The sequence below is a fragment of the Dama dama genome, chromosome 17 (assembly GCF_033118175.1).
Source record: "Dama dama isolate Ldn47 chromosome 17, ASM3311817v1, whole genome shotgun sequence".
NCBI classification, from domain to species: Eukaryota; Metazoa; Chordata; class Mammalia; order Artiodactyla; family Cervidae; genus Dama; species Dama dama.
The window spans coordinates 41,546,117-41,565,490 of record NC_083697.1 but is presented as its reverse complement, the minus strand read 5'-3'; the positions used below and the strand labels follow the sequence as shown (position 1 = coordinate 41,565,490).

General features: G+C 37.4%; 1 protein-coding gene across 8 annotated transcripts in view; it reads right to left on the bottom strand.

Annotated features, from left to right (window-relative positions):
• FAM13A (family with sequence similarity 13 member A) overlaps positions 1–19,374 on the bottom strand; it is a 326,145-nt gene that overhangs the window by 276,080 nt on the left and 30,691 nt on the right. For 7 of the 8 annotated variants that reach the window (XM_061164408.1, XM_061164407.1, XM_061164404.1 and 4 more), the window contains exons 2-3: positions 16,861–17,050; positions 9,017–9,226 (exon numbers count right to left, since the gene is read on the bottom strand). In XM_061164408.1, the coding sequence (XP_061020391.1) occupies positions 9,017–9,226; positions 16,861–17,017 (367 nt within the window). In that variant the 5' untranslated portion in view covers positions 17,018–17,050. The remainder of the gene's footprint in view (positions 1–9,016; positions 9,227–16,860; positions 17,051–19,374) is intronic. The other variant, XM_061164405.1, reaches the window with a different exon arrangement.

Sequence of the window (19,374 nt, the reverse complement as noted above, 5' to 3'; positions counted from 1 at the left end):
TTCAATAGAATACTACGTAGCCATAAAAGAACAACACACTGATTTATGTTCCAAGATGGATGAATTTTGGAACTTATGCTGAGTGGAAGAGAACAGTCACAAAAGACAATATATTGTGTGATTCTGTTTATAAGAAATGGCCATAATAGACAAACCTATATAGATGGAAAGTAGATTAGTGTTTGCCTACCACTAGTAGGAGAGGAGGGGGGAAGCTGGGAAGGAATGGGGAGTATACGCTAATAGGCTTGGAGTTTCTTTTGGGAATGATAAAAATATTTTAAAACCAGATAGTAGTGATGATTGCCCTCTCTAAATACATTAAATGCCACTTTAAATTGTACACTTTAAAAAGGTCAGTTTTATGGTATGTACACTGTATCTCAAGAAAGAATAAGGCAATCCTGTTGACTTTAAAATCCAGTGTAGGAAAAAGTCAGAAGAGAACTTTCCATTAAAGATTAGTTTATCTACTTTTCCTCTTCACATCTCACTAAGATGACAGGAATTTTTTAAGGTATAAGCCATCAAGGATAAAGAGAACACAGCTGAAAAGACAAGAGTAAATAAAGGATTTCAGCAAATTTACATACACGCACATTCACAACACTTACATACTTCAAGACCAGTTGTTCTAATGCAGAATAATTTTGCTTAGTCCTGACCTTTCCAAATTTGCATAATTCCACGCACTACTTAACACTATCTCACAGTGTCAAAGGCCATTAAGAGGAAAATATTTATATGTACTCAGTAAACTAAAGATTATCTAGCTATTAGGATCTACAATCTAAAGATCATCGGGAATTATAAATAACAAAGGCTTTTTTTCCTTTCACGTGGATCTGGATGGAAGCAGAACTAACTGGAATATCATAAAAATGTATAAAGTCATGTGTGGAAACCTGCGTTTCCTGGCACCACATTTTCAATTTATTCCAGTAGAGGTTTCACACATCTGAGTGACTGGCAGCTTGGGCAGATGGCAATGCTTTAATTCTGTTCTGTGTTTAGGTCTTTACCCAGGACAAAATGCATGATTTATATATTTAGCATTGCTTATAGAAAACCTAAAAGGCACACACTGAAAATGGAAAGGGCTTAGACTTGGAGTTTAATATAATGATTGTTTTTCACAGAAACAAATGTATGAGAGTTTAAAAATTTTGAAAGGAAAGGAACTTCTCAGTAAGAAGGAATGAACCTAAGGAAGGAAATATTTTATTTTTCCTATGGTGTTCTTACTACCCAAGGGGTAATGACTTAATAATTAGTACATTATAATTTGCAAGGCAAAATCATTCAGCTCACATCAAAGAATGCCAGTGGCACTATGATACAGAATAGACAAAAGACAGCCTTAACTCAAACTTACCTAGTGAATTCCTCACGTAATGAAATAAATAGTGCAAGGCTCAAGCACCAAGTCAGCAAATGAAATAAGCTTTCTTTACAATCAGGCATTGTGCTGATTAAGATAGTGTTACTAGGGTAGTTTTCTTATGAAAAACAGATGCAATCTAAATTATCAAAGCTCATAAGCTAAAATTCAAAGGCACTTAACTCTTACACATTGTTTACACAGCTGCTATTATAAAATTCTCCCCATTTAAAATCAAGCATGGGATGGGTGAAAGGTAAAGGAGAATGTCCATTTAAAGAGACAAACTGATCACATATTCTTCCCAAAACCCTACTTAAATAACAGTAAAATGATGCTTAAAAAGTGTAAGCACCCGTGGGCAAAAAAAGAACAGCAGAGAAGACAGAAGGAGAGGAGATTTCAAAGCCATTTGGAAGTGAATGCAAGTGACTGAAAACAGACAGACTGCATGAAAGCCTGTCAAGCTTCAGGCAGCCTCCACCACCCCAGCACCCAGGCAAGCGAGCCAGCAGGCAAGAGTGCTGAGGCTCTGCATAACATCAGTGGATTCTTGGACATCTGAAATAGCTAAGGTCTACAGTGAGGAAACAGCTGAAAACGTGAAGATGAGTGAAAATGTGCTAATAAATAACAGGCCCGTTAGCACACTTCCCATCTCCCTCCCACTCCTGCTCAAGGAACTCAATAGCTGAAGAGAAAAACATGCCCACATATTGACATTTGAGGTTCCCCAATGAAACAGCTGGATTTCCCCTATCCCCACCATCTAATCCTCCTGAAGTGAAGTATGCCAGTAGACGAGCCCCCTGGTCCATGTACAAAATACTACTCCTAAATCACGACAGCCAAAGATCCTCATATGTTTGAGCAAAGAGGGAAAAAGAAATCCTGCAAACAGAAATATACGGGGGAAGAAACCCAAACCAAAGCCACATAAACAAACATCCCCCAAAGCTTTATTTGTATCTCAGAAAGAAGAAGAACAGACTGCAATAAAACAAAGTCCTTCGAAAAAGAAACAGCATGAATATGTTCGATATTAAAGTCAAAGGCTAAAATTTTTAAATAAGGTTAGAAAATAAAATTGATTAAATTTCACAGAAAACAGAACTTAAAGATGATAATCAAACCTCTAAAGGAACAATAAAAGATAATACAGGTACATTTCCAAGACCAAAAGACAATATTTTCCAGGCTGAAGGGACCTGCTGAGTGTCTAACACAACAGAGAGAAAAGACTGCCAGGAAGTGCAGGTCTGGGAAGAACGGGGAAGGAGGCTCAGGGTGACACCTACTACTGGGGTTCAGATGAGAGAAGAAGAAAAAGGGTCCAAGAGCAGAAATAAGGAATGGACAAATTATTTGACATTTTGAAGAAAACAGGCAATGGTGGATGTGTTGGAGCAATCTAAAAAATGCAGATTATCTTCATTCACATAATTCCTTATAAATCTAAGAGATATTAACATCAGGCAATACACTTCACACAAGTACACATGCTTACATAGTCCTAACAAGGCATACCTTAATTAAATAATTAAATACATACAAAAATTATTAGCTAAAATTGTGGTAGAATGATACTGAAGTAAGTAACAGTGTAACAGAGCTAATTCTGCACATTTCTGAAGCAGAAACAATGAGATAATATCTGGAAATAAGCAATCAAGATAAAACATTATATTATCAAATGGAAGGAAATATCAAAGGAATAGCTAGACAAGTGAAAACTGATTTCCTCTGGGAAAGAAAATTAAGGGCAGCCAAAGCATGTGTAGGGGTTTACTAATCTTTCCATTTTAATTTTTTAATAAAACCATATGCGTGTATTAGTTTGAAAAAAATATTTCTTTAAATAAAGGAAAATGTTAAAATCAAAAAGATGATGAATTTTATCAAGTAATAAAATTACTTAAGAACGTGTCACTTCAGTATTTGATTAAAAATGTTACTGACAAACCACCAAACCCATTCTATTAACCACTCATTCCCCCACCCTTTTCCTAACACTCACTATGCTCACTGTTGGAATCATGTACCTTTGTTTTCCAAACACCTTTGTTTTTGTAATCCTTTCTTCCTAAAGCACACACCATCTGTGGTAATTCTACCAGCCCTCCGAAAGTCACTTCCTTCTTTTTGAAACCCTTCTTATCTTCTGATTTAGTAAGGATTCCTCCCCTCAAACTCACTTTGTTTTGTATAACCTGGCTCTCTGTGTACCTGGTTCTATTCCCCTAATAAACCTGTAAGCTCACGGTTCGCAAGAGAGTATCCTACTTTTCTATGTGAGCAATGAAATACCAAACAATGCCTTTGCGTGTGTGTATGCTCAGTCGCTCAGTCATGTCCGACTCTTTGAGACCCCATGGACTGTAGCCTGCCAGGCTCCTCTTGTTCATGAGATTTTCCAGGCAAGAGTACTAGAGTGGGTTGCCATTTCCTCCTCCAGGAAATCTTCCTGATCCAGGGATCGAACCCATGTCTCCTGCAGCTCCTGCATTAGCAGGCGATTCTTATACCACTGAGCCAACTGGGAAGCAACAATGCCTTTACCTCAATTTATAATTAAAAAAATTTTAACCAGTGATTTCATATAAAAGAGTCCTGTACTATATGTAATATGCAATATTTGCAGGCTCACACTTTCATTGCAATTATATAAAACATTTCAAAAATAAAAATTGATAATTGATAGCAATTCCAAAAATATTCCCGATGAATTTCTGGAAGATTTGGTCCATTTTGTGTGATTTACCAGGCAAGACAACAACCAAAAGTTCAAGCAGTTTCAATTAATTTGGGCAAGAATTTTGAAATCTTCATTTAACTCCAAACTGGAACTCTCTTTTCCCCCTTTCCTTCCTCCTTCTTAATCATTAGGCAGGTAGGTGCATTCACCCTTCTGTAACTTTTTATTTAGGAAACAGGGACATTAGGATAAAGGGACTAATTTTAAGGTTAAAAGTTAAAAACTTGAAGGTAATCACACTAAATGGTTCATCTTCATATAACCAAGAAACCAAGGGGTGGGAGCAAGGGCTGAGGATAAACTGGTACATAAGTATGGGGATGGACGGTTACATTAAAACTATGGATGCCTGTGTCTCATCTCGAGAGATGATGAATTTAATTTGTCTACGATGTAGTGATCTCTGGGATTTTTCAAAGCTTCCCAGACAATTCTTATGGGCTGCCACAATTGAGATGCACAACTTAACATTTATTAAATATATAGTACACGACCAACACTGTTCTAACTGCTTCAGTGGATAAACTCAGTATCCACAACAAGCTCAGGAAGTGCACACTACTATGTACTCCATAGTAGTAAAACTATGTGTGGTGGTTTTACAGTGTCCACAAAGTCTGACACTTCTTCCTTCAAAAGATGGTGCCTAATCCCTCTCCTCTTCAACATGCTCCTAATGAATATAATGTGGTATGAATGATGCTATTTGATTTCTGGGGCTAGGTCACTGAAACGAGAGCTTCCATCTCTCCTGATGTGCTCACACTCTGGGGGAAGCCAGATACATGTTATGAGAACACTCAAGTAGCCATCAGGAGATGCTCACAGAAAAAGGAACTGAGGCATCTCACCAAGAGCCAGCACTACACTGTCAGCCATGTGAGCAAACCACCCTGGAAGCAGATCTCCCAGCTCCAGTCAAGCCTTCAGATAACCGCAGCCCTTTGACAACTCTTGAGAGCAACTTCCTGATGGAAAATACATGTTTAATGTGGTTTTCGGACAACTGTTATGTAGCAACAGATACCTAATATACTAAGACACAGAAAAGTTAAGTAACCGTCCAGACTAACGCAGCTGCCAGCAGGCAAACAAGTCAGAATGGACACAGGGCCTATGCTCTAAACCACAGGCTGCAGTTTCCTCCTTCAAAATGAATCTTATTTTCTCTGTATCTCGTTAGAGTTGATGCTGGAATCAAAGGAGATTATATAAATAAAGTATCTTCTAGGTATTACACAGTGAGTAGTCACTAACTAGCACCTATTATTACTAGCAGGAATAAATTCTTACAGAGAATCAATATTAAAATACAAACAATTTTACAGAAAATTATACAAAAAACAAAAACAACACCCAGTAGTATTTTTTAGACAGCTTATCATTTATTTTAAACTCACTCCTTATTTCTATCTCTGCTAGTCTTTAAAGATTTCTAAGAAAAAAACATCAGTTCTGTAGTAGTTAATGATTTCTATTCTAGACAGTATCTAATTAGCATCCTCTGTATGCATTTTACTAATTAATTTTTAATAATACATACACCAAATTGTGATAATATTTTTTAAAAAAGCAGTGCTATGGACTGAATTTTTTCCCTACAAAGTCACAGGTTAAAGTCCTAAACTCCAATGTGACCTAAACTCCAATATTTGGAAGCAGGACCTTTACAGGGGTAATTAAGGTTACACAGGGTCATAAACATGAGGCTCCAAGACCCTCTTCTGATTCAATGCAATCTTATCAAATTATTATGGCAATTTTCACAGAACTAGAACAAAAAAGTCTTAAAATCTGTATGGCTTAACAAAAGGCCCCAAATAGCCACAGCAATCTTGAAAAAGAAAAATGGAGCTGGAGAAATCAGGCTCCCTGACTTCAGACTTTATAACAAAGCTACAGTCATTAAAACAGTATGGTATCAGCACAAAAACAGACACATTAGATCAATGTAACAGAACAGAGGGCCCAGAAATAAACTCACACACTTATCAATTAATCTATGACAAAAGATGCAAGACTATGTAATGGGAAAGGACAGTTGCTTCAATAACTGGTGCTGGGAAATCTAGACAGTTATGGCTAGAAGAATAAAATCAGATCATTTTCTCACACCATATAAAAAATAAGCTCAAACTGATTAAAGACCTAAATCTAAGACCAAAACCATAAAACTCCTAGGAGAAAACATAGGCAAGACACAAACTGCAGCAGTATTGTTTTGAATCTATCTCCTAAAGCAAAGGAAACAAAAGGAAAAATAAACAAATGGGGTCTAATTAAACTTAAAAGCGTCAGCATAGTGAAGGAAACCATTGAAAAAAATGAAAAGACAACCTATTAAATGGGATAAAATATCTGTAAAAGATATGACCAGTAAGGGGCTAACATCCAAAATATACAAATAGCTCACACAATTCATTATCAATAAAAGCCAAATCAATTAAAAAATGGGCAAAAAGACCTGAATAGACAGACATTTTGCCAAAGAAGACATACATATGGCTAACAGAAATATGAAAAGATGTTCAACATCACTCATCATTAGAGAAGTGCAAATCAAAACCACAATATGCTACCACCTCGTACTTGTTAGAATGGCTATCATGAAAAAGAACACAAACAACAAATGTTGCTGAGGATGTGGAGAAAAGGGAAGCCTCGTACAATGTTGGTGAGAACTGGTATAGCCACTGTGAAAACGAGTATAGAGTTTTCTCAAAATAGTAAAAATAGAATTACTGTTATGAGCCAGCAATTTCACTTCTAGATATACATATATCCAAAAAATGTAAACACTAATTTGAAAAGATACATGTAGCCCAGTGTTCACAGTGGCACTATTTACTGTAGCCAAAGTATGTAAGCCAACTAAGTGTCCTTCGATAGATAAATATGTATATACATATATATGTGTGTATGTGTGTGTATATACACACACAACTAAGTGTCCTTTGATAGATAAATATGTATATACATATATATGTGTGTATGTGTGTGTATATACATCCATAAAAAAATGAAATTTTGACATTTGCAACAACGTGGATGATATTATGCTTAGTGAAACAAGTCAGATAAAGACAACTGATATCTTATCACTTAAATGTGAAATCAAAAAACATAAAAGAAATGAATACACATAACAGAACAGAAACAGACTTGGAGAAAAAGAGGACATCCCAGTAGCTACCAATGAGAAGAAGGAAGAGATAAGGGGCAAGACAGGTAGGGATAGGGGATTAAGAGGCACAGACTATTATATATAAAATAAATAAGGTACAAGGATACATTGGACAGCACAGGGAATATAGCCAATATTTTATAATAACTTTAAATGAAGTATAACATATAAACATTTTGAATTACTATGTTGTACACCTGAAACTAATATAATACTGCAAATGAACTCTACCTCAAAGAAAAACAGATGCTTAAGAACCTCTAAACAATTAATTTTAACTTCAACTATACAAAACCAATACTATTTTAGGACTCAATATTGCTTATGAGAAAGCATACTAGTGACTTTTCAGTCTCAAAGGACACTAAGCAAACACAATTTAATTAATATTCCCTACACCTGACCCGCCTTTTGAGAAACCTGTATGCAGGTCAGGAAGCAACACTTAGAACTGGACATGGAACAACAGACTGGTTCCAAAAAGGAAAAGGAGTACGTCAAGGCTGTATATTGTCACCCTGCTTATTTAACTTATATGCAGAGTACATCATGAGAAACGCTGGGCTGGAGGAAGCACAAGCTGGAATCAAGATTGCCGGGAGAAGTATCAATAACCTCAGATATACAGACAACACCACCCTTATGGCAGAAAGTGAAGAGGAACTAAAGAGCCTCTTGATGAAAGTGAAAGAGGAGAGTGAAAAAGTTGGCTTAAAGCTCAACATTCAGAAAACTAAGATCATGGCATCTGGTCCCATCACTTCATGGCAGATGGATGGGGAAACAGTGTCAGACTTTATTTTTTTGGGCTCCAAAATCACTGCAGATGATGACTGCAGCCATGAAATTAAAAGATGCTTACTCCTTGGAAGGAAAGTTATGACCAACCTGGATAGCATATTTAAAAGCAGAGACATTACTTTGCCAACAAAAGTCCATCTAGTCAAGGATATGGTTTTTCCAGTGGTCATGTATGGATGTGAGAGTTGGACTGTGAAGGAAGCTGAGAGCCGAAGAATTGATGCTTTTGAACTGTGGTGTTGGAGAAGACTCTTGAGAGTCCCTTGGACTGCAAGAAGATCCAACCAGTCCATCCTAAGGGAGATCAGTCCTGGGTGTTCATCGGAAGGACTGATGTTGAAGCTGAAACTCCAATACTTTGGCCACCTCATGCAAAGAGTTGACTCATTGGAAAAGACCCTGATGCTGGGAGGGATTGGGGACAGGAGGAGAAGGGGATGACAGAGGATGAGATGGCTGGATGGCATCACTGACTCGATGGGCATGAGTTTGAGTAAACTCCGGGAGTTGGTGATGGACAGGGAGGCCTGGCGTGCTGCGGTTCATGGGGTCGCAAAGAGTCAGACACGACTGAGCAACTGAACTGAACTGAATACAGAATTTAATGCCTCAGTTTTACTACTTCGATGGTAGTCACTAACTAGTCGGAAAAGAATTTCTTTGGCCCAAAAGCATCAGGGCTTTTAAATGTTATTTATATATTCACATGCCAATAGTCTTAGAAATTATATTTAATAATAGCATTTCTTAATCACTTTAGTATTATTTTAGGGTAGAAGGTAAGGATCTAGAATAAGATAGCAAGGTGAGAGTAATGGAGAAATTGTAAATGTTTAAAATCTGTTAGGTGAAAAATAAAATTGCTTTAATTTCTAGAAGGATTCGGTGTACTGACCCTGACAGAGCTGAAGGAAGCGAGGCTGAAGCGTGGAGGTGATCACACTCTCGGGCAGCTCCCTCAGGAAGAGCTTTAACAGGCTCGCCGCCGCGCACACGTCCCCATCTCGCCCCAGCTCCACGGGCACCCCACTCTCAAATTTCCATCGAAGCTGTTCCACCACCTTGACATTGCCATTCACCCGGAAAAGGCCTTCCTGGGTGAGTCCTGAAACAGCCAAGATGACACACAGAAAATAAACAGAGGCCTCTCACCGATACAAACTCTAAATGACAGTAACAAATAAACCTCAGTATAAAATTTCCTGAATAATTATCAAGCCCTGGAAGATTTTCACATTTTATAAAAACATTTTCTTAGAATAATAAGTTTTTCCATTTACTATATATCAACCCCAAACATCATAGATGATTGTTGTGAAAACTGACATCTAAAAATAAGGTCAGGACACAACACACACAGAACACACACTACTCTACGAAGGAATGTCATTCATATAATCTTCTACAGTATACAACAGAAATTTACTCTGGCTCCAAAAACAACTTATCATTTTGAGAACAACTATTTAAAAAAGAATAACATGTAAGTAAGAAACTTCTTAACTGTATGTGATTACCTTTGCAATTACTTGATAAAGAACTATTACTTCCTTAGTAATCAATAAATGCAAACTCTAAGACTTAGAGACTGTAAAGTAGTTAAGAAAAGATCTTGGCCTTTAGCCTATTGATCTGTGATCATTAGTGTTAGTTGGGGTCAGCAGAGAAGGCTTCACGGAGAAGCCTCTCATTTATCGGGGCCCTCTCCAGTGTTCTATCCCTGTTTCTGTACTCTTAATTCTGTATTCTTTCTCTTAAAGAAGGCCACAAAAGGATTAAGCATCACAACCCAAAAAAACTTGATCGATCCCTGACAAAGAGAAACCAATATATGAATTGAGAAGCTGAGAGAGGAGAACAGAGAGGCAGGTGAAAATACGGAGTGTTTAAGTCAAAGAGTCATGGGTTAATAAAATGCAAGAAATGTTAAGTACAGGGTAATGCACGTCAAGACAAAGGGCAAAGACTTTATCATAATTTATCAATGGAGCATTAAATGTGTATTTGACTGTGGGAGACAACATAAACAACGTTGAAAGAAGACCTAGCTAGCTAAGTAGAGAATGCAGAGGGCAGAGACCTTGTCTCAGGGTGACTACAATCTATGTAAGGCAGTAAGACAGAGACTATGGTGGGAAGGGAGTGAAAAGGAAAGAATAAAGATGATTTGGGAACTTGGTACATACAAAGAAAACAGAGAAAGTGGGGAAGATTGAAAAGTAACTTTAACATTTGAAGACTAGGAATTCAGGAAAAAGTACTGTAAAGAATGAGGTGGGTGGGGGTGGTGGTGGAAGGGTGGCGGCTGGTTTGAGGTAGAGGACAATGATTTCCAGTTCAGTGTGCTGGGTTCAAGGAGACTAAATACTATGAAAGCATGTGAGTCAGATGGTGGAGGAATGTTGAAGGTGTGAGAAACAATCTAAGAAAAGAGTAACCTGTGGGCTCAACTCGCCGCTCTCTTTTCGAGAGTCCAATGGTGAATTTCAGCCAAGAACCTAAGCATTGAAGCCTATCTGAATTATTTAGATGGCAGGTGTTTGTTCTTATCAGCCTTGGTTTCTCTCTCTTTCCTCTAACTGTATTTCCCTTTCTAAAGAAAAAGAAAGCTAATTTCATTTTACTTTATAATTTGATAAGACATTTATGAATCCTTTAATTCAGCAAAGGACCCTGCAGTATGTTAGGTATGAAAACAAAAAACTAACTATGAGAAAAAAACTTCAAACACCACCAGAATCCTTATGGAATTTGTCATTTGGTAAGATGTTTTTGTACTTCTACGTATACACATATTATTGGGTTGTGAATTTTAGCTCAATTTTGACAAAAATTTGTGAAACCAGAGATGATATTAAAAATATTTCACAATTGGTATGGCTAGGCCACTATGTAATAGAGGAGAGAGCAGGCAGTTTGTGAGCTAGGCAGCTTCTCAACTGGCCCTAGTGACTGACCCTCACCTCTTGGTATCCATGCCATGTGGAATCCCCTCCCCTCCTCGAGTGTGGTCTGGACCTAGTGACTTGCTTCTAAACAAGAGAATGTGATGAGGTTCCAATCTCACTTCTGAGATTAGGTTATAAGACTGTGATGTCTACTTTGCTTGCTCGTGTTCTCTCTTTCTGTTCTTGTTTGCTATGATGAATCAGCTGTTGTTTTGTGAGCTCCCTTACAAAAAGGTCCACGTGGCAAGGAAGTGAGGGCAGTTTCTAGACAACAGTCAGCGAGTAACCCAGACCCTCAGGTCAACAGGCCACAAGGAACTGGATCCTGCCAACAACCACATGAATGAGCTTGGAAGTGAACCTTTACCCACTCAAGTCCTGATATGAATGGTAGCCTCAGCCAACACCATGACTGCAGCCTTAAAAGAGACCCTAAAACAGAAGACATAGCTAAGCTGTGCCCGAATTCCTAACCCATAGGAACTGTGGGATAATAAATAGCCCTAATCTACTATGTTTTAGGGTCATCTGTTTTGCACCAACAGATAACTCAGGTGATATGCCATTTGCTTTAATGCTGCAGAGTATCAGTTACTACTGGGAGACTTCAGCTTAATCATTTTTAAAGCTTTCAAGGTCTGTTTCCTCTACAAAGCTTCACTCATAACTTCAGAAACATATTCTGGCATCAAGCAGGTGCCACCTAATAAAAGAGAATCCCATTCCTGGGCGAGGCCCAAATTCTGAAGATACATAATTTGACAACATAGTCCTCTATCTACCCAGCTCCAGAGCCTGCTTTTGGCCCAGCAAATGCCCCTGGATCTGATTTCACAGTAATTTTCTAGCTTTGACCTGAGGTTCACTCTCCCAACAAGGTTTTTTGACCCTTCCCTCAAATAAATGTACTTTCAGTTATTCAAAAATAACTAGCCAGCTCCGAGAACTGGCTTTAGTCTTAAATGTTCCTGATCCCTGTGAACTTTAATAAAGGAGAGAGAAGCTACAAATAGAAGTCATCAAAGTCAATGCTTCTCAACTATTTTTTCCTCCCTGATTTCACTTATTTGCAGAACTCTCTTCCCTCAGGAACTTCTCTCACCCAAACAACTTGAAGGACACTTAGTGACTTTTCAATCAGGACATGGCTATTTTACACTCTGGCAAAAAGAATTCATATAGTTTTTTAAAGCCCCTTATGAACTTATAATATATACAATACTCATATGAAGCTTACCAGACTATACTGTCTCTAATGTTTCCTATTATAAATTTTTAGGAAATGATTACAACAGAAATGTTCAGAGGGAGGAGATGTTTAGAAAACTTCAAAGAGTTACTCTCGTACATTTGAGATTTTGTCACATTTGATTTCATGAGATGTAATCATAATGAAACATCAATTTAATGGATTAGCAATGCCAAAAAATAACGTATACAACACTGACAGCTACAACTGAAGTATTTATTTAAAAATCTAATGAATACATGTATGATCGTATGAATGCATCAACAGAAACTGAACATGCCAGAAGTCAGAATTTTTCTTCTTAGCACACTGGCCCAGGCAGTCATATAACAATATGTATGCATATTCTGACATCTGGTGGTAAGTAGAGAATCCTACACTATTTAAATATCCCACAGCATCTTCATGTTAAAGTAGAAGCAATCCAGTAACACAGTCAACAAGATTAGTTATTTTAAAATAACTGATCAGTATAAACATGATATGACTCATAACCTAAAAGATTTTCCTTTGAATGGAAAAATACATGTACATTTTGTGGGATTTTTTTTTTAGTTTTTATAAAAACCCAAAGTTTATTTTTGTTGTTCAGTTGCTCAGTTGTGTCTGACTCTTTGCAACCCCATAGACTGCAGCACGCCAGGCTTCCCTGTCTTTCACTATCTCCAGAAGTTTGCTCAAACTCATATCCATTGAGTCGCTGATGCCATCCAACCATCTCATCCTCTGTTGCCCCCTTCTCTTGCCCTCAATCCTTCCCAGCATCAAGGTCTTTTCCAATGAGTTGCCTCTTTGCATTTGGTGGCCAAAGAAAAGTCTATTTAAAAGGTCTTAATAGAGTGCTTGATAAACACTTTCTGTTCTAAAATTCCTCTATAATAGTAAAAGGTTTCTCTCACAGTAAGTTGTTAGATATCCTCATTTACATTAAACAACAAAGTATGACCACAATATCTAAATGCGGTTAATTATACAACCAATCATTCCGAATCCCATATCTGACAGAGTGCCTACTGTCTTACAGGTGCATAATAAATATTTATATATAATATATAAATATTTAATTTATATTTAATATTTAATTTATAATATATAAATATATAAATAAATTTATAAAGCTGTAAAACAGTTACACAAAACCAACTCAAGTATCCTGCCCTCAAACTCCATTTTATTTTTGTTGTTTAGTCACTAAGTCATGTCCGATGCTTTTGTGACCCCATGGGCTGTAGCCCACTAGGATCCTCTATCCGTGGGATTTTCCAGGCAAGAATACTGGAGTGGGTTGCCATTTCCTGCTCCGGAAGATCTTCTTGACCCAGGGATTGAACCCAAGTCTCCTGCATTGGCAGACGGAATTCTTTACCACTGAGCCACCAGGGAAGCTCCTCAAACTCCACACCACACTTCAAACTTACACGGGCCCTATGCTTTTATTAACATAATAGTTTCAAATACAGAAAGCGGCTTCTGGCTGTCTACAGTGTAATTAACTATATAGTTTTTCAAAATACAGGGCAGGTGCCCGTCCAGACTCTGATTCAGTAGATCCTAGGTACTGTCAATGAATGTGTATTCTGAACACACATTCTTAACCAGGGTATTCTTAACCCTGGTTAAGAATGACTGACTGAAGGACTTCTCTGGTGGTCCAGTGATTAAGACTGTGTTTCCAGTGCAGGGGCCATGTGTTTGATAGCTGACTGATCCCACTAAAACATTTAGTTTTGTATTACCTGAATACACCCTATTAAAGTACAATGAAGGGTACACTAGGGAGAAATAGAAGAAACGCAATCTCTAATTCAAAATTTGCCCAGATTTTCATACACTGATCATGTCAGTGTAAACTAGCTCAGCTCCTAAGATTATTAGTGGACATATCTTTTGATCCATAAGCCCACTTCCAGAAGGTTAGTCTACAGGCACATCACTGTGCTTGATACATGTGAAAGGTTGGTCACTGAATCACTGTCTGCAAACATCAAAAGACTGGAACAATTCAATGCCGATCAGGATGTGACTAGTTAACACAGTGACACATATACACATGAAGTGTAATAGCATGCAGAGAAATAAAGAATTAAATGAGGAAAGCTCTTTATGCAAAATGGAACAGTCTCCAAAATATACCACTGAGTGATTTTTTTAAAAGAAGATTCATAAACAGTGTGCATGATATGCTAATGTTAAAAGGGAAAAGAAAATACACAAATTTGCTTATATATTCAGATATCTTTGCAAGAACATAGCAAAAAAAGTATAGTAGTATTGTTTTGGGGAGGGGGAGATGAAAGGTCAGGGGACAGGGTTTGGAAGGAGACACTTTTCACTGTATACCTTTCTAAATTTCAAACCACATAAATTTAGTAGTTATTCAATATTGTTTTAAAAGATTAAAAATAAAAATGATTTCAAATAAAGTGTTAATCGCTCAGTTGTGTCCAACTTTTTGTGACCCCATGGACTGTAGCCAGTCAGGCTTCTCTGTTCATAGAATTCTCCAGGCAAGAATACTGTTGTGAGATGATATTCCCTTCTCCAGGGGATCTTCCTGACCCAGGGATCAAACCCAGGTCTCCCCCATTGCAGGCAGCTTCTTTACGGTCTGAGCCACCAGGGAAGTCCAATTTTACATAAGAGTAACCTCAAAAGGCTATTATTTAATTATTGTTGGGTAACAGGTCAGAATACTGGTGATGCCATAATGAAAACATTATCTTAGGTGGTCACAGTTTGGCATCCAAATGAGTTATACCAAACAACCCTATTTAAGATATTAAATGAATTATTTAGTGATCATCTTTTATCTAAGTCAGAGATTACAGTTTTACTCAATAGTGAGTGTGTAACTAAGTTCTGTCAAAGCTCTAATTCTGTAACACCTGGCTTCAAGATTTTGTAGGCCAAGGGCCCATCTTCCTGCCATACCATATATAACACCTTTGTGTTTAACCTGCTTAAAGTGTTTGAACAAACCCAGAACTGTTCTCTAAGAATCTCACCCTCCTGCAGCTATCTTCCTCCCAAAACACTAACACCTAGGAGGTAAGAATGCAGTGAGTCCCTGGATCTTCAGTTTTCAAAGCAAAATGCTATAATATTTTCTTATCTACATACCAAATAACCTGAGCAAAGGGCTGTTTTTCAATTAACACAAAACACCTGACAGTCTTCTGAGGCCTGAACTGTCTGCCATTGAGTCCCTGTCACAACACATACGCTTCCTACAGAGGAAAGTGGAACATTTCCCCCAGCCTCCTCCTCAGCAGGGGGAACTGACTTGGAATCACGCCAAGAGTCAGGGGAAGCAAACTGCGCAGAGTACAGAATTTCTCCCAAATCTCAAGTTTTACCTTTAAAATTACCCACAAGTTTTATAATCTACTCTGCAAAGTGTCTTGTTTTAGTATAGAAATGTTCGTTTCAGCATAGAAAATGAAGATTACAAGCTCTTCCCTCAGAACAGCTTCTTTCCAAATCCCTTAAAGTTTATTGATATTTATTATTCAGTTTGGATCACCCATCACCCTGTCCTCATATGATAAGCATCATTCTCTCAAACTCTTGAGGGTCCCTTGGAGAGCAAGGAGGTCAAACCGTCAATCCTAAAGGAAATCAACCCTGAATGTTCACTGAAGGACTGATGCTGAAGCTGAAGCTCCAGCACTCTGTCCACCTGCGGTAAACAGCTGACTCATTGGAAAAGACCCTGATGCTGGGAAAGATAGAAGGCAGGAGCAGAAAGGGGGCAACAGAGAATGAGATGGTTGGATGGCATCACTGACTTAATGGACTTGAGTTTGAGCAAACTGTGGGAAACAGGAATGGAAACCTGGTGTGCTACAGTCCATGGGGTCACAAAAATTCGGACAGGACTGAACGACTTAATAACAACATTCTCTCAAGGCATCCAGGTTTTTAAGTCCTATTTTAAATAAAATAATTTAAAAAGCTATAAAACATACTAGCTGTCACTAACAAAGAGAGGATATGATTTTCTTTTTATCATGCAATGTTCTATGGCAGTCTGCAATCATTTTACACAATTTTATCATTCCCAAAGTTAATGCCCCCTCCCAACACCATAGTAGGTTATACATAATACTTTCTTTTGCTATTTCTGGTGAGTTTTGAAAGCAATCAACATATTCAATAAGTTCATGACTGACCTCAAACTGAAAGAGATACTCAAAGTATTCTGTTACATTAGAAACTATTGACTCTCAGAGGGAATGAGTCAAGAGAACTCAGCATTAATATTAAAAGTGTCTTTTAGTACTTAACACTAGGAATCATTCCAAACTAGAAACCTCAATAACTAAAGTGATTTCTCCATGGTGAGCTGAATTAAGTATTTTCCAAATAATGTTAAACAGTCATAAAGCTCTTAACATCCTTTGCTAAGGGCAGGGTATATTATGCCGTAATTCAACATTCTGATTAAGGTGTTTTAGGGAATATTCTAATAATGCATGGTGAATTCACACTGACACATTCTTTTGTAAAAACAGCAGAGTCACACAACACGACTGGACTCACCGTGTAGGGTCAAGTACTCCACGATGCTCCCCACGATGGCTGGAACCCCGTTCTCGGTCAGCCCCTGCCGGTGAAGGTCCTGGAGACTGACTCCAAACAGCTTGGTATAGGCGGGATTCCGCTGCTCGTGTAGCGGCACCGCGACTATCTTTTTCATGTCTTCTTTCAGCCGAACCGCTGTTTTACTTTGCTTAAAATAGCGTGAGAAGAAAGAGCAGTCAGTTATATTTACCACAGGAGGCTGCATGGTTACTACACAATCACCTGAGGGAAAGGCTAAGTACTCGAGGCTGTAGATCAGCGGTCTTCACTTATCTTCATGTCAACTCAAACCTAAATCCCTAACAACTCTCACACGCTGCTCAGGGTCAGGAATGGCATACCCAGATATCATGATTAAAAGAAATGAAAGATAATGAGAAACCTAAAGCCACAACTTAACCGTAACTAAGAGAGGGAGCAATACACTGCAGTATCTAAGATAGATTACTACAGTAACCGGGGGTGTGACTCACAAGTACCTGGTTAACAGGAAAACAAAACCTTTGTCAGAACACTGAAATCCCATGCAGATCCTGTAATAGTAAGACGTTATTGAAAATGAAAATTTACAGATGTCATCTTAAGGTAGCTTTAATTTGAAGGACTTAGAATATATAAATATGTAGAAGGAACCCTTATTTCTCTGATTTAAGTGTATCTGAAGATCTCGCTGATATACTGGCACATAAAATCAACTCAATTCTCTTTGATGTTCAGAATGCTATAATCTCTGAAATACCAAAGTTTCAGGTAATCACAACTTAGGCAATTTCAACAAAACTGTACATGTTATAAATAAAAATGCAATTTACAGTTCATTCAAGTTATCACAGTGAAAACTTCATATAGGTTTGTTTCTTCCTTTTAATAGAAAAATGAAGTAAAAGATTATTTTTAATATGGTTTAACATAATTGAGGTTTTTTTTTTTTTTTTAAATAAAGCATGTATCCTATGTAAATGTATGGATCTGTAACTCTAAACACTAAAATGATGGCAAAAAGCAATAAATTTTATTTGAGGACAGGGGAAGCAGATTAGGGGAAATATACCTTTTTGAGAATGAATGAAACTAACCAAAGTGTCAATATTGTAAGTGCAGGTTCATGTAGACCTTACAATCTAAAAAGAGAAACACTATCTGCATCACAGAGATGAGGAAACAAAGATCAAAGAGTTAAGAAGTAATTTGGTAAACATCATGGAGCTGATAAGAGTTTCATCATACTCCAATTCCATGTTCCTCTCCTTAATTTAAATTTATATCAACATTGAAGTAGTTTACATATAATTATAGTAACAAACTATGATAAATACTACATGCAACACATGACAGCTACACAAAGAAAATTCTACAATTGTGATTTTTAGTAGGATTTCTGTAGTTTCAATTTGATTTTGAATCTTACAATCTATAGAATCACACCAACTTTCATGGACATGTCAGCATCTTTCAATAGGTCCTATTTGAAAGCCAGATTTCCCTAGTAAAATTCAGCAAATGTATAAAGTTATACACAAGTTTGAGCAAACTCCAGGAGATAGTGAAGGACTGGGAAGCCTGGCATGCTGCCATTCATGGGATTGCAAAAAGTCAAACACAACTGAGCGACTGAACTGAACTGAACTGAATATTCTAAATAAGGCATAGTGTTAGCTACTACAGAGTAGTATGGGCAAGAACTGTCACTTCTGTTATCAAGGAAGCTATTAAGTCAAATCTATAACCATCACTATTTTACATCTGTGAGTTTAAAAACCTGTAAGTATCTTTCAAAAGAGCCCATGGAAAATTTCAGTCAATGGGGTCTATCTGGTGAGTAAGCAGCCAAAAAGTAACCTGTAATAATGAAACTTTGAAAGCAGTCTTAAATGTAGCATCAGAAACAGCTGACAATGAGATCAAATCATACAAATTTTATCATTTTCTTACAGACACAACATAACACACTGGTTTAGAGCATGGATTGTGGAACCAGACTGTTCTGAATCCCATTCCAATAGCATTAGCCGTGCAAACTTGGACAAGTCACTTACACTCAGTTTCCCCATCTAAGAGTTGGGCATACCAGGAGTTCCTGGAGTATACGAATAATTGAGCTTGGAAGGAGCTCATATATATGTAAGAATGAGAAGAGTATCTGGCACACTTAGTAAGTACCAATTGTTACAATCATCATCATTATCATCCTTATTCCAGGAAATTACTCTGGATTTCTTCTCAAAACAATTCAGAGATCCTTAACCACTTCTGTACTCAAATGTTTGTGTCAACTAAAGACTGTGGTTGAAAAAGGTACCATGGTCAAGGCTTGTGGTTGGTAGATAGTCTAATGATCTAATTATTCTCCAAGTATCTCAATTTCTTAAAATACACAGGTATGACTTTTGAAAGATAAAATCATTCTGCACATCAGTATTAAAATTTATAAAATTTTTATTAGAAATTCAAAATTTTCTTAGAAATCCTGTC